Raw genomic sequence first — 16,690 nt, 5'->3', positions numbered from 1 at the left:
AAACTGTCTCACATAAAAAAAGAGCAGTGACTTGTCCCTCTAACTTGCTGATTTTGCAGGACAAGTTCCACACATTTAGTGCTTACTTTTCCAGATGTAACCTGTTCAAAAAAATAAGGATTTTGTTAAAATCTGTGAAACTGAAAAGGACATAAAGAAAAAGGATATTAACAGCAGTAACACAGATTGTTGAAGCAGAGCTAGGGGTAATTTTGTTGCCAAGGAACAATCAGCATGTAGAGTCAAACACAAGCTATACTCGCCTCAAAAATAACAGAATAAGCAACCAGTGTTATTTGATCTGCATCCTTTGAGAGATAATACATTCTGTGCAACCATTGGCTCCCTGGAACAATTTTTTTAACTGTGTAAAAAATTCTGAAGTTGTTAACATAAGTACTTTTATTGATAGGACATCCTAGATTATCTTCAAAACTGTTTTGCTACAGAAGACTGGACAAGCAGTGTGAATTGCACAGAACACAGGAAGAAAGTGGAAATATATGCTGTAAAATTCTTCACTGATGGATCTTTTCTGGTGACCTTAGACAGTGGGGTTCCTTTTCATGATGCAGTAGCCCTGGAGGTATTCTCAGGAGACTTCAGGAAGAGAGTATTGTCGAATACCACATATTGTTATATACAATGGCTGAGAGGTTTTTCCATTAAAGGCAGTGTCGTGGTTTAACCTGGCAGACAGCCAAATACCACGCAGCTGCTCACTCACTCCCCCCCCCCAGTGGGATGGGGAGAGAATCGGAAGGGTAAGAGTGAGAAAAACTCGTGAGTTGAGATAAAGACAGTTTAATAAAACAGAAAAGGGAGAATAATAATGATAATGATAAAATATACAAAATAAGTGATGCACAATGCAATTGCTCACCACCCACGCTGACAGATAACCAGGTAGCGATCGGTACTTCCTGGATCACGCCTACCATTCATATACTGAGCATGACGTCACATGGTATGGAATACCCCATTAGCCAGCTGAGCTGGCTGTCCTGATTATGTTCCCTCCCATCTTGTGTACCTAGCTCAGTCAGTAGGCATGGGAGCTGTCCTTGGACTAGGAGGGCACTTAGCAACAACTGAAAACATCAGTGTGTTATCAACATTCTCCTCATACTAAACCCAAAACACAGCACTAGGAAGAAATTTAACCCTATCCCAGCCGAAACCAGGATAGGCAGACAGTGTCATACCACTCTGCAAAACTTTCCTAGAAAAGGAAGACCAATTTGTTTTTCTCCATTTTCAGCCATTTTCTGTGTCCCAGGGGAGTTCTAACTAAACAGAGGGAGAAAATAGCTGGAGAAAAGATTGGAAATGAGAGTGACAGCTAAATACTAATTGCATTCAGCATGAGTACAGAAGCTAACTGGAATCTCAAGATAAAAACTTGGCACTCATTAATTTTGGCATAGAAATTCTTCAGTCCTGATGGTTCCTTATACCAGTTCAAGCATGTATTAAATAATGGCAATAATTTAAAAACTGCATTTGGTTAAGACAAACTTCATACACTTTAAAATATCTGTTGATGACAACTGAAACTAATAGTTACAATACATTGTTTTTAACTAGCATTTTTCTTCTATAGCATACTGTGTCCTCAAACCTTACAGCTAGCAGGGGGATTTTAAGGGCATCTAATTTAAAGTATTCAGGAAGAAGTCCTTTCGGGACAATACATTTATATGCCAGTAATCCATGTACATTTGATGAAAAATAATTTTGTTTTCCTTAAAATCCAATCATTTCTACCAAAACAATTGATTGATAAAATTCTAATTTTATTTGGTGATCTTTGGGGAACCTTTAACAAGTTGATTGCTTTGCTTTTGTGTTTACTGCTCATGTTAGATCAAGAACAGTTCCTCTTTATTTCATTTCTATAACCCTACAATTTTTATCAAGTGTTGCTAGGTTTATTACTTTGTCAAAGTGATGGAAAAACAATAAAAAGGGATGGATAAGTGTAAATTCCATTTTCCCTTTAAGTTTATTGTTATAAAGTTTATATGGATATATGCATTTGAGAATGCCAGATAGTCTTAAAACCACAGACAAAGCTCATCAATTTGACGGAACATAGAAATTGTTTCTAATATTCTGATACTCTTAAGTATACCTAATAGCTCAACAGCCAAGAGAAAACAATCTTGAAATTAATATTGTTTGTCATCTACTATGAAAATCCACAGTGTATCTCAAACTGTTATCTTTTGTGCTTCAGTTTTATGTTTAAATTAGAATTTAATTATTCATAAGGGCTCACATTCTTCAACTCTGTGGCTAAGTTCCCAAGCAATTTCAAGGATTATTTAAACAAATTGAGCTCCTGAGCTTGAGACTTGCCCATGAGATAAAAAAGTGGTTATTTCCAATTTGAAATTGGTACATGGCATGCATGCCATGCAGAAGGCAGTAAAACCTGCCACTACACAATCATTACAGACTTGTAGATAAAGACAAAGAAAGAAAAGGATATAATTTGATTAGTCTCCAACTTTATTAATTTAACTCATCTAGGAGCTATCCAGCAATAATTTTTCCAATGAAGGTCATAATTCTTTAATACTTTGCACCTGGTACAGTACTGCTGTTTATCCCCTCTTCTTCTCCACCTCTCTATACTTGGCTCTCAGCCCATCACTCATGCCTTCCCAGTCTATCCTTGTACCAGTATTAAGGGGCAAGGGCAAAGAGGTTTGGGGTTTTTTTTGTCGTGTCAGACCACAGAACCTCCACCTTCGCTTCTTCCATTGCTGGATGCTTTCCTTGTATTCAGTCCCTACTCCTGTTTATACCTTCTGAGAATTTCTGTCCTGCTCCTGCTACAGTTTGACATGCTGAGCTTTTTCTTATAACCTGCCCCTCAGAGACTCTTCAAAGTAAGTTGAAAATTACTAACAAGCCCTGACTTTTCTAATTCCTTCTCCCCTTTTCTGCTCCTTTCATACTCCTCCCCATACACTAAAAAACACCCCATCCCCCCCCAAAAAATCTCAAACAGGTAATGAAACTCCTTTAGCAGACAAAAATCTTCATTAGCAAATTAATATACAAACCAGAGAGTTAAGGCCTACTAACTCAGGCATTCAAAGACACTCAGACTACAAAGTCAAGATTTGTATACTTAAGTAAACTCCATTGCTTAGCATGCTAACCCAAGTCATGCCTTTCCATGTTCCCAGGTACCCCAAGGAGAATAGGGGAACTGTGGGATCCTTGAAGAAATAAATCTGGACAAAGGTCATCTCTTTCTCCTCTTCCCAACACTTTGCTTTTATGATTGCAGCAAATTCATTTTGGAGAATCAGACTCTAAACATGAAATCTGTAAACACTCTCTTACTGGACATTTTTCTCTGACAAAGTTTTATCGTGTTTCCTCATTAGGGTGTGGATCATAAACGAATTTTTAATTTTGGAACATAAACGCAGTTTGCACACTAGTAAGCATACAAACTGTATAGTAAATATGTAGCGTTAAGGCAGTAAGCAGTAAACATTTTTGGAGAAAACTTAATTTGTATTTTCAATCAGAATAGGTAAGAGTCATTAGTAATGGTGGTGAATCTATTTATCCAGGAACACAGACTTGGCTAGACAGGAAATTTTGTATCAGTGGGATAATATTTGACTATTTATGGATTTATGTCTAAAATAAATAAGAATATGTTCTATTGCTCTTGAGGTGGATGACATGAGATTGAAGTAGGTATTTTAATATCCTGTTTAATGTCAAGTTAGAAAATTAGATTTTTCCTTAACCTTTGAGTTTTAGTTATAAAAAGACTGATAGTTCAGGACCTCCCAGTGTTTGAAGATATACCATCTATTCAAACGGAAAGGGCTGACACCCCCAGGGCTGGCAAAATCCTTACCTCTTCACGGGAAAAGTATTTGCTGCCCATTGGGTTGTGAAGGTAGCTCAATAATTTTGAATGAATTCATGTAAAGTTATTTGTACATATTTTTTCACGTATGGTAAAGAAAGTGAAAGGCTGGGTAGCATTGCTCATAAGATTTATCTGGAGTGATAGATTACATAAAAAGAAAACATATAAGGGAGAAATGGGTCCTATCAGAAAGGACAACAAAAACCATTGAACTGGGAGCTTCATGTTTTGAGACAAATTCATTGCACTTCCCTTGTACTTACGCTATTGCTGAAGGGAAAAGTGTTATCTATTCATGTGAAAGGCCTTTCTTCTCTACCTATAATGTTGAAGTTAAAAGGAATCATGTCATATATTTACAAAACAAAGATCCCACATTTCCTATTGCTTAAGCAAATTTGACACACCAGTAGTTCAAAATAATAGATTATCCTGTTGCTTGTTTCTGGAACATTTGCACAGCACTACCTGTCAGCAAATTGGTTTAAGATTTAAGAGACTGAATAATAATGATTCTGTAATTATTCTTCAACATTCAATGTCTTCTGGAAACCATATTGCAGATCATCCTCCTAAGATAGCTTTGATGTCCATGAGTCTTAGCAAAGTCCTTCTATCAAAAGATTGCCTTTCAGTTCAGTTTGTTTATTTTGATTTGTTGTATATACCACATTTTCAGCTCAGAGCAAGAAGATGAATAGAAATAAACAATGACACATTTGCAGCAAGATTTTTGTGGCAAAGACCTTTACTTAGATACTGTGGTTTCAATGCAACCACAACACGATGACAAACTTCCTTTCTAAATGACAGATCTAATTGTAAAGTTAAAATTATAGCTCCATGGGAAAAAAAAAAAAACCAACATTGAAGACACAGTATCTACTGTATGTCTGGATGTGGCTGTATTCCCAAGAAAATAATTCCTATTATTCATGAATTGATTTATGCTTTTTATCTCTCCATAACACGCTTTTTATCTCTCCATATTTACCCTTACATTTTGAGGTATTACAGTTTCTGCTGACATGGGTATTTTCCCAAAATAGAACATTACAGCAGTCCTCTGCTAGATGTTCAAGCCATGTGTATGTTTATTTTTTAAATTTCTTTCTTGAACTCTCTAACTATGAGCAGGCTGGGAAAGTAGAGCCATGATGAATGAGAGTTTGCTTTAAAAAAAAAATAAAAGGAGAAATGTAGACATTTGATGTAACATTAAAAAGTTCACAGCCTCCTACCTTGAAAACAAACATTTCCCGGCGAAGAATAGCCAGAGTGTTGAAGTTCCCATCACAGATGTTAGGCTTGGCTCCGGGATAGGAAGGTTTGTCACCAGTGGGTGGCCGGGGAGGTTTTGGTTGTCTGTCATTCTTCCGCGGGTCTGCTGGAGGGACTGAACGATGTGGGGGCACTGTTGGCAGAGGTCTTGTTGGTGGTGGGATCCTGTCAGGTGGACCTTTAAAAATATAGCAGTAGGATGTAATTTACATGTCCACAGTGGCATTCAGAAAAGAAATACACAACAAAACCCTGCTGTAAGCAGTGCAAATCCTACAGCGGAAGGCGAATGGAAGAAGTGACCTAACATTCCTTTCCTGTGTTGTTAAAAGGTATAATGAACGACTACTATAAAACCAAGGCATGAATGAAGACAATAATTACTTTTCACTATCCAGAATCTTCCTTCCTTATTGGAACAACATTCCAATAAAACCTGCAAAGGATGCATAGTCCACCATCATTTCCGATGAGAAGTAATTCATAGCACATACTTTACCAACTGAGTAAGAAATGTTAAAACAATCATTGTCTATTGTACAAAATAAAGGAAAACAAAAAACCTGTTCCTAATAAGATCATCAGCAGTCTATGGATTTTCAACCCATATTTTTAACTTCCACTCATCAATTCACATATGCATATATGTAGCATACCTGATATTTCCTACTGACCCAATTTGTACGCCAAGTAATGTCATGTGCATTAGTGACAGGACATTCCCAGCTTTCCCCAATGCCCCTTACTATGTATAGGAGCTCTTGAAACTGGACTTCAAATCCTAGGCATCCACATAAACAAAAACCCTATTTCACATGTTTTCTTCAATATTCTGAGAGTAATTACTTCTTATTTTAATTTTTATTTTCCAGTGACTCTTACGAATAGCTGGTAATCAAAGGAATTGTTCTGAGGATAAATGGATTAAAAAGAACTAAAGTGAAAAACTAAAACTCTGTACAGTGATTTTAAAACATTTTTCTTCTTTCAAATACATTTTCTGTCATAATATACAGAGTTTGATGGCAGGTGAAATAACTATCCCGCTCATAATTTCTCTACCTCAAAGTCAAAGGACCATCCTAGACAGATGTTTTTCATAATCCTAAAGGCATACTGAATGACTCGCAATGGGTGTACTGAAAATGCCTTTCCCTTTCTACACATATTACTACATTTGCTTATATTTTCCATGTACAAAAAGTTAAGAAGTTTCAGTTGGATCAGTAAGATTTCTGGAAACAAGATGAACACTTTAATTTTGCTCATTCTATTTAGGCATCTCTCCAAATCATTTCAATGCATAATTAGTTTTGACTTTAAAAAATATCGTTTGCATGACCAGCTTCAGAAAGACTTTTGAATAGTAAGACAACTCTAAAACTGCATAAATTGCATTTGAATTTCTGATACTTTTAAAAAAAGTATAGTTTTTAAAGAACAAGATGGACTGTGTAAGGAAATATTAAACTTGCCAAATGGTTGTCATACAATTTAATAAGGCATTTATTTCATTCACAATTTTAAGGCTTGTGACATTTGTAATTTACAGTTAATAATGGTGTTTCAAGGAATAATGCAGAGCAAAGTAATTATTTTAATAGGTGTGACATTTTTATTGAGGCATATGATTCCAGATCACCTCTTGATTTTAAAGGGAGCAAAGGAATCAGATTGCAGTAGCTCATGTTGGAAAGTTTTTAAACCCAAACCAAAGTTTTCATATGCCATTTGGTGGTGATGTCAGATATTACTTCCCAGGGGTAACACATTTCTCCTAATGTATAGCCCACAGCTGTTAGAGCTTAACAGTTAGTTTTCAGCAAAGTATTCCTGTCTAGCCCTTAAGTCTAGACTACCAACTTATGAGGTCATGAGAAACAACCTTCCTTCCAGCTAATCACACAGGAAAAAAAACAACCAAACAAAACTTGATCATCCAATCATTTTGAAATTGCTATTTATGCTTTAAGAAAATATATATCAGTGCTTGTTAATATAATATTTTAAAAAGCTTGTTAATATAAAATGCCATGGAGGCTGCAGAGTTCTAGTTAGCAGTACAGCAATTCTACATGATCATAGTTGTCCTTTCTAGTAGTAAAGATAAACAAGGAATGGCCCTGATAATATTCAATATAAACCTGACAAACATTTAAACTGAAAATAATTCTAAGTACAAAATTAAATCCAATACTGATTTAATTGGGCAATATTAAGCAAGGCAATTCCAAATTATATGTGCTGGATACATAGCATTAACATACAGATACCACAGATTTTTCACTGTAGGAGAGGGAAAAAATATTTAAAGAAAAAAACCAGACTATTTAACAGATACCAACTGAATCAAAATCTTTAAAATCAAGAACAAAACCATGTTTTTGGAAATGTAAGGAACAGTAATATGGGAGTTAGTCTTACATTCAACCTGTAATGAGAATAATGTTATTGTTTTGGCTTTTTTTTTTTTTAATTTTCAATTACCTTGCCTTGTCAAATTGAATTCAATACATGCAGAATTTATTTACATCACATGTGTCTTTTATATCAGGTCACAAAAAACCTAAAGAAACATATTTTAAAGAAGTGGGCCTTTTTTCCCCTATGTAGCTCAAAATCTTGGGCTGGTAGTAATATTCTTTTGAGATCAATATCCTGTATTTATCACAAGAAAAAGTTTTTCTGGGACCACAAATTTTGTACACCCAGGGAACTGTTTAGTGTTATAACTATCAATTCATCCAGTTAGTTACATGAGCTTGGACTACTGCAGGAATAAGCTTGTTACGGTTAAAGGTCTGCATTTCTTAATATTTTCATAGTTTGGGATCCTTTTGCAGATATTTTCTTTATGGCTTTTTAAAACATTTAAAATTACTATTCCAGTTGAGTGTAAATTTGAATGAAAGTTGTGAACAGTGAGGAAAAAAGTAAAAGAGCTGCATCAAAATCTTTGGCCTACTCACAAGAAAGCCTCTGGCATAACAGCTGGCAGAGTCTACACTAACAAGCTCTTTTGGAGAGTGTATGAACAGGAGGACCTCAAATGTATTCTAAAGTGAAAAAATTATCTTGCTTAATTAGAGTATGACATACCGTATATCTTCTGGATGCCCTGTAAATCATCATTAGGTAGTTTGAAGTTGTCAGTTTCCATATACTGGTAAAATGGAGCCATGATTGCAGTGGGATCATTAGAGTGCTCCAAGCCCAGAGCATGTCCCAGTTCATGCACTGCAACTAGAAACAGATCATTTCCTATGAAGAGAAGAAAGGGGAAAAAGATCTTTGAAACCACAAGCATAGTAACAGAAATAACACAAGTGAAGGACTCTGCACTTGAAAGACATTTTCACTGAATTTGAATTTTACAAGGTAATGCTTAATAATGAATCACAAGGATAATATGGTTGCAAAGGCAGCTTTCCCTTTTTTTAAACAAGGAAACCACTATTGTTACATATAATATATGATACTCTTACAGACACCATAAGCGTAATCTTTTCTAACTGAAGCACATGGTTAATGTAGGGCTTAAATGTCATACCTCATGTCTAGGCTTGTGTGCAATTTCTGACTTGAAGTTGATGTTGCTGTGAACCTGACTAAAAAAGCTTGCATCAAGACATAGTTCCAAATGGAAAATATCCTTGCTGTGTGTTGTGAACTTCACAAATTGAGGACTACCTATTTAGGACAAACCCCATAGGGAACTTAGTCATCCAAGCACTTGTAATCTTGCTGATTATTTGTAGATGTTGTCCATTTCTAAATCACCATAAGTGAAATCCTAATGAGGATAATATGTGTATTGTGCTATCCTTCTCAAAATAGGATGCCCTTATTTATTTCATTGTGTAGTTAACTCCCTTATAAGTGTAGTTGCTTACTTGTGTATTAGAACTTTTTGATTTTTGTAGGTCTAAAAAATAAAATAACACACTTGTGTTATGGACTGATCTAACTTTTTTGTTATTCCCTTCTAAAAATCATCTTTTCATTTTTTATTACAGGATATTAGACACAACTAGAAGTTTTGGCAGTAGAATTATGGCACTCTGTGAAGGAAACACAAATCAAAGCAATGGGATTATTGCACACAAATGGGATTATTTCTATAAAAATTTCAGAGCTGGACCTCTAAGGTATTAATTTTGTCTATTTTTATTCATCTATGACTTAGTTCAGAATATCTTTCCATGAGTCTTTTGTACAGATTCTGTCTGTAGTGAAACTGTCATATAACGAGACTTTAGAGAAACATTTTATATCAAGAGAAATATTCTGGTCACTTGGAAAGGGTCACATCCAGGATATTGCTCATTTTCACCACCTAGGGATGGGAAGAATCATCCTCCAGAAGCATGTTCCTGTTCCACTGACAAGAGAAGTATTCTAGATCAGCAGTTCATGCTGAACATCTAACTTCTAGGTGGCTGGACTCAAGTGAAACAGGTGCCACCTACAAAAGGTAGTTTCTTGTTGAAAGAACAGTATAAATAACAAAAGGCCTATACTGTAGCCTAATAGACAGTTGTATATTGGAGCAAGAAAATGCTCAGCATTAACTCTTATCCTATATTCTGTAAATTCTTTGGGGGTAGACAGTTATTTTCCATTGCTGGCATTTGATCTGGATTTCTAAGTACTATTATAATATTAATAGTAATAATATTAAAAAGTTTAATTTAGGAAAAATTTTACATATATATAAAGTTACAGAACTTTGAGGACATAGTTGACAGCATCTCCGTTTTTCAAGTATTTCCTCTTGTTCATACAAAGAAATAAACTTTCTCCCAAATATATATGAAAGGGGAAACACTTGGCAGTAGATGTCTTCATGATGTATGGAGCGATGCTGAAGTTTGTAAAATAAATGTTTGACTGAAAGCATGGAAACAGTCACAACTAAAACTATGTGCTTAGTTGACAAAGTCTTTTCATGTCTTTCTGATTGTTAATCCGGAAATAGGTAAAATAAATTCTCTTGCTCTTTTATTCAGTATAACTGCGCAGAAAAATCATGTCTTTCAAAAATTAATGTGACATAATGTGCTTTCAGAAATGAGAAGAGTTTATCCTATCATTTATAATTATGTGGCTTCCAGATGAAATATTTTCATGACAATATTTTTTCTTGGATGCGGTTCTTTTTATAGTAAAGCAGATTCTCAATGTGTTGTTGTAACAGGTTTGATAAGCTTGACTGTCCTGGTGACGAATGCTTTTGATATCTGAATCTGCCCTTCTATATGCAGTCAAAGCTGATCCTGACATCTCATATGAATAATCCACAGCTTCTGTAACTAACCTCAGCATTGGAAGTGATGCACAGGAGCAACTCTGTAAAGGTTTTCTTTCTGCACTCATAATGGAATAATTAATATAATTTAAAAAAATAATAGGCTTAAGATGGAAAGACATGAAGGAAGAAGATGTTACTGTATTATAACTATTGTACTGTGACGTCTCACATTATTTTTCAATTCTTTTCTGCATTTTATGGAGTTTAGAGTTCTAACCCAGGTTTATTAGAATGAAATATTTCTTTGTCTGGCATTAACTCATATATTTAAGATGCAACTTTCTTTTGCTTTTCAGACCTTGTGAAAGGCAAATTTGCCTCATAGACCTGTGCTTCCTACATCATAATTAAGAATATTAACCAGTCTAGGTCCTATATTAATAATTGTACTAATAAGCTGGCCACAGTATTTACTGAATTATTTTCAAATCATTTTAAATTAATAGTATTTGATTCTATTAGACTGGTCAGTATCAATAGACCAAAGAGTGTTTTACATGTGGTATTCAACCTCTGCTGTTTGAGATAGGAGGTCTGGGAAGTGAACTTGTTACAATTTCTAAAATTTCAAGAAATCACAGTTAATAAATAGTCTTGGAAGAGTCTACTGTTTTTCTCTATTTGTGGCAGTTATGCAATGCATGAAGAATCAATACATCCTTTGGTTATCAGTCCTCATTGAGTCCCCATAAAGATCTACAGGAATTTCCATATTTTGTTCCATGTTGACTTTGAAGGGGTGTGAATTACATAGTAATGGGGAAATAAATAAAACACACTGTCATCTACTGGTATATCTCCTTCTGGGATCACAGAAAATGAGCATATGGTAGAGCACTTCCAAAGCAGTACTTCTAAATGGCAGTGGGACTATGTCAGAGAACAGATTTTATGCAGGGAGTGGCTGTTTCTTAGTATGTCTTTCTCCCTTTGTCTTTTGGATAGGGGTGATTATGAAAAAAAAAAAAAAAAAAATATATATATATTCAGCATCTGACTGCCCCTCTGGACTTAGTCAAAGCCTACATCCAAAAGGGAAAAAGTTAAAAGGACTATGGAAAGTAATTTCCACCTCCTGCAATGCAACTTGTAGCCATCAGAGGAGCTATTAAATGTGGTAAACACAGAGCAGCCCTTGGAGCAAATGGGTAAGGGGGGAAGGGAAAAGGTCACAGGAAAGAGCTGGGAGAATAATATTCTTGCCTGGGGTGACAGTGATTTAACAGGGAACATATTTTCTATATGTTTCTATTATAGTCAAATAGCCCCATTATTCATAACAATTTCCATCAAGAGTCATGATTGTCTCCAGGGCATCCTGAATTTAAACTGACCCAAATAACTTAGTGCAGTTGAAACTGAGGTTGAAACCAGTTCAAGATGTGTTGTCTGAGACCAGTGCAGGTAGGACTTACTACTGTCTTAGTTTCCATTCTTTTTCCTTTGCATATAATTAGATTTCTTCAATTAGGCAACAATTATTCAGTCCCTCTTTGCTTTCGGGAGCAGACTTGCCTTGAGCATTTTAACATTACTGTAACTAGCTACTGAGAGTGCAGAAGGATGACCCTGAGTGCTCACTCTTTGTCTCCAGGCTGCACAGAAGTGCACTTGTGACTGCAAGGTTGATAGTAGGTCAACTTCAGTTCCTTGGCCAGTGATCAGGGTAAGATGAAGGAGTGTAAAAGCAAGTGAACATTCATACCACTCAGGCTAGCTTTGTTATCGTACTGGATATAATTTACCCATGAAATATAGATGGTAATATACATTTATAATATGCCATTTTATATATATATTTATAATATACCATTTATAATATAGCCATAATAATGCAAAAAGTCTGGCAACAGCAAGAAGTGTGGAGTCATTCTAGTGACAAAGGTCTGCTCTTCAAGCAGTGGTTTTGACCTGCTATGGGTCAGTTTTCAGCTCTTCACCCTTAGAAACAGAACTCTTCACCCAGGCTGTTCCTAACTTAACCACTGAGGAAAAAGCAGCACCATGCAGCTTCCTCCAGCAAGTTCGATTTTATTTCAGTTTGGAGAAATACAGAAAAATGAACAATATCATCAATTATTGGCTTTTAGACTGCTAGTTTAACACATCCACAATCATAAAAGACTTCATGTTCACAGACTGAAGCATATCCAGGTTGGCATTATAATCCCAATTCCGCACTACTGGAATATCAGTATACTGGGATTACGATAATCACCATATTTAAAAATACAGCTAGAAAAATCAGGGACAAAATGTCTCCATCCCAATTCCAATATTGGATATAATTTTTTAAATGTCTTCGGTCCCCACCATTGAAAGAGAGAATCCTAAATGATTCAATATTTCAGTATACATTACCCAAGAAGAAACACATATTTCAGTCCACTTGGCAAAATGAAGCACAATTGCAAAACTTTAACAAGTCATGAGTAACAGAGTTAAACTACGTATGACTATGTTGACTTTTAAACTAAAAGTTGCCACTGCAGGATATACAATGGTGAATATACGTTGTGATAGTCTGAGTTACATCTTGTTATATTTACCTATACAGTAGTACAAAAATACTGGAAAATGTATTTTACAAGTCCAAAACTTGTGCATCTCTGTTCCTGTGTTCCCCATTAGCATGGAGATTTGGAATAGAATGGATATAAGCTCAAAGAGATTGTGATTGTTTTTCTTATTTTATCTCAAGTTTGATTTCACAAGGTAAAAAAAAAAAAGATACTGTGTGTAAAGAACTAAGACAAAATGATTATTTTTATACTGACACTTTTCTCTGAGGCTATAAACTATTTTAGGCACTAAATCTGCCTGACTTTACAATCACTGCCCAAACTCCAGAATATAAATATGTATTAATATATCAAATATTAAACAGCCAGCACTGTAGAGCATGGTGTATGGGGAAGCCTCTCCCTGGAGCCATAATATGCACTATTTTTCATGTCTACAGGTAAATAAAGCTAATATGTTTGTCCACAGCAAGCTATTAAGAAACCCTTATTCTGAAGATATTTATTCCTGTTTTAAATAGCATGTGAGCTTAATTTATAAAAGCAATACCCTGATGGCTTAGCAAGCCTTTGATTCATCACTTGGCCACCTTTTTAATGCAGCACTAAATGACACCTCAGGGCATGTCACTTGGTTCTCCTCCGTGGCACGTGACAGTAACTGCTACAACACATTGTGAGCTCAAGAGTTGTCCATTGTTTAAATGCCATTGTGACCTCAATTTTGAAGACTTTCCCATCCAGAGAAAACCAAAAAAATCTAGAAACTGAATTTCAAATAACAAACTGGAAAACTACAAAAATGTTTTATACATGGACATGCACTGTTTCTTCCAAAGATTATTTTACTTCATTTTTCATGTGATGCAGATAGATGATTTCATATTAAATCCATATGAATCTGAAATGTAAATCTGTACAAGAAAGAGTTCTATCACAGCCCTATTATCAACAAGACAGTACCTCAAAGTCAAGCTTACAGTTCATCAGAAAATATTACACACACGCTACCATGAACTTGTGTCCGATGTATTTAGAATTTGCATTTTCATTATCCTGTTCATTTGTACCATTGACTCATCAAACCATGCTGCTAATCCCAACTGTCTGAAATGCTGCAAAGTTTAGAGTAAGATTCTTACTCTACATAGCATACAGAAAGAAAAAAAAAAGAAACAAAAAAAAAAAGAAACAAAAAGAAAAAAAAGTTTTATATCTTTGTTATTATTATACTTTCTAGATTGGACAGAATTTTGAAGGTGCTATTTCAACAGCCAGTGATAAAAGAAGATTCTTTCTCTCTCTGACCTTATTGCAATGCAGCGGAATTGAGAACATACATTATGTATGCACTTACATAAGCACTGTCTATGCATATATATGCTATACAGAGAGTATACATGGACCTAAATATAAATCATAGACATACTCTTACCCAGATAAAGGTGCCACATTTTCTAGTCTAAGAAATCATATACAGTTGCTTGACATTATCTAAAATTTCTGCCATTGACACTGAAATTTGGTAGCTTGGTGGCTACTTTGGAAAGAAAGTTTTGCTAAAAGATGGAGCTGAGATGGTGCAGTAGCTTTGAAAAATGAAGAGCAAAACTAAATTTTTGTGGTTTTAAGTAAAAATGTATCATATATAGTATACCCATTTTCTGTATGAACGTAGTGTATCTAATTTGTACACACTGTATTTTAAACAATCATTTTTCAATAACATATCTATACATTTAGCCTTTTTTCCATTGTGACAAAAGAGAATGACATGAAAATATGTTTCTTTCACTCTATTATTACATATACTAACATATACACTAAAATCTTTGCAAGTTGACTTACTGTTACATATATTACTGTTATATATTTGTAGATGGAAGGGGAGGTATAGGCAGTTTGTTATATACAAAGTATGTACTAATATACTCTGTGTATAATCTAGTATACCTACACCCACGTGTATATTTTTGAAAAACTATTCTATTTAAAAAAGATCAACAGATTAGTATGAAATTTAAAATTGCTTGCTTGAAATTTGACAAGGGGTGGCCAAGAAGGCCAATGACATCCTGGCCTGTATTAGAAATAGTGTGGCCAGCAGGAGTAGGGAGGTGATTGTGCCCCTGTACTCGGCCCTGGTGAGGCCGCACCTCGAATCCTGTGTTCGGTTTTGGGCCCCTCACTACAAGAAGGACATTGAGGTGCTGGAGCGTGTCCAGAGAAGGGCAACGAAGCTGGTGAAGGGTCTAGAGAACAAGTCTTATGGGGAGCAGCTGAGGGAACTGGGACTGTTTAGCCTGGAGAAGAGGAGGCTGAGGGGAGACCTCATCATGCTCTACAACTACCTGAAAGGAGGTTGTAGCGAGGTGGGGGTTGGTCTCTTCTGCCAAGTAACTAGCGATAGGACAAGAGGAAATGGCCTCAAGTTGCGCCAAGGGAGGTTTAGACTGGACATCAGGAAAAACTTCTTTACTGAAAGAGTGGTCAGGCCTTGGAAACAGGCTGCCCAGGGAAGTGGTAGAGTCACCATCCCTGGAAGTATTTAAAAGACATGTAGATGAGGCGCTTAGGGACCTGGTTTAGTGGGCCTGGTGGTGTTGGGTTAACGGTTGGACTTGATGATCTTAGAGGTCTTTTCCAACCTTAATGATTCTATGATCCTATGATTCCTATAGGGCAAGACTGTCTTCAGGTGACTCAGTGATCGTTGATGAGATGTGATAAGAACTTGTGAGTTTAGAGGTGTGTATGTCCTTCCTGGCAGTATTCTACTGTTTCTGCATATTGTGGGCATAATTTAGAAGAAGTCAGGAGCCTGATAAATAACATATTTTAAAGGAGCCCACATTCTTTTATAGTACAGATCAGCTTGTACTTTAGAAAGCAAGGACATGCAGAAGGTAAGAATTTCTGCCTTACTACTTAGATTTATTACCAAGTACATTCTACAACTTTCTAGGAAATTGCTTGAAATGGGTCAATTAATTACTTAATATATTCTTAATTTTCTTTCTAAAAAAGCATGGATGTAAGGATATTTCCACTTTGTTTCTCACAGTTTCAATCACTAGTACTGAAAAATTTTGCAAACTATTCTGACTAGTGAATCAATACCAACTTCTCCAAAGAGTGAGAAGTGAAGCAGCTGAAGATGATCTTATGGGAGGTAAAGAAGACATGAAAGCTTGCTGCTTCCCAAAAAGGTGTAAATATGATGGTATGTGTTCCTTCTGCAAATATAATGCTTATGGCTTCATTTCACACTTTGAGGAAACCCTGCTGTGACAGTGTACCCAACAAAATAAGAAAAACTATGCTTCTACTGAATCTCTAGCTCCTGGGATTAACTTCTTCACTGCTCAGGTCCACTACTGAATTTGTATACTATTCTCAAATGGCATTTTCATTCTGTTAGTAAAAAAGTCATATCAATTAACAGACTGAAAAGTTTTATTTTGAGTATTTTCATGGTCATCTTTAGATAATAATTATTTAAAATAATTTAAATTAAAATTATAATGGAATTTTGCATTTTGCTACAAAAGATCTTCATAAATTAATTTCTCTCAGCAAGCTCACACCAGTAAAAACATTTGAAAATATAATGGTCATTCTCATAACATTACAATTGACCAGGTTTCTTGTCGTGGTTTCAGCTGGGAT

General features: G+C 35.5%; 1 protein-coding gene across 1 annotated transcript in view; it reads right to left on the bottom strand.

The window, feature by feature from the left end:
• LOC104075563 (matrix metalloproteinase-16) overlaps positions 1-8,449 on the bottom strand; it is a 54,014-nt gene extending 45,565 nt beyond the window's left edge. Inside the window, exons 1-2 of the mRNA XM_009576106.1 lie at positions 8,288-8,449; positions 5,149-5,366 (exon numbers count right to left, since the gene is read on the bottom strand). Coding sequence (XP_009574401.1) covers positions 5,149-5,366; positions 8,288-8,369 — 300 coding nt within the window. The 5' untranslated portion in view covers positions 8,370-8,449. The remainder of the gene's footprint in view (positions 1-5,148; positions 5,367-8,287) is intronic.
• Between the last annotated feature and the right edge of the window lie 8,241 nt (positions 8,450-16,690).

Source organism: Fulmarus glacialis, unplaced genomic scaffold, assembly GCF_000690835.1.
Source record: "Fulmarus glacialis isolate BGI_N327 unplaced genomic scaffold, ASM69083v1 scaffold12084, whole genome shotgun sequence".
Taxonomy (NCBI): domain Eukaryota; kingdom Metazoa; phylum Chordata; class Aves; order Procellariiformes; family Procellariidae; genus Fulmarus; species Fulmarus glacialis.
Note: the sequence above shows the minus strand (reverse complement) of the source record. Positions and strands in the feature narration are given on the sequence as shown.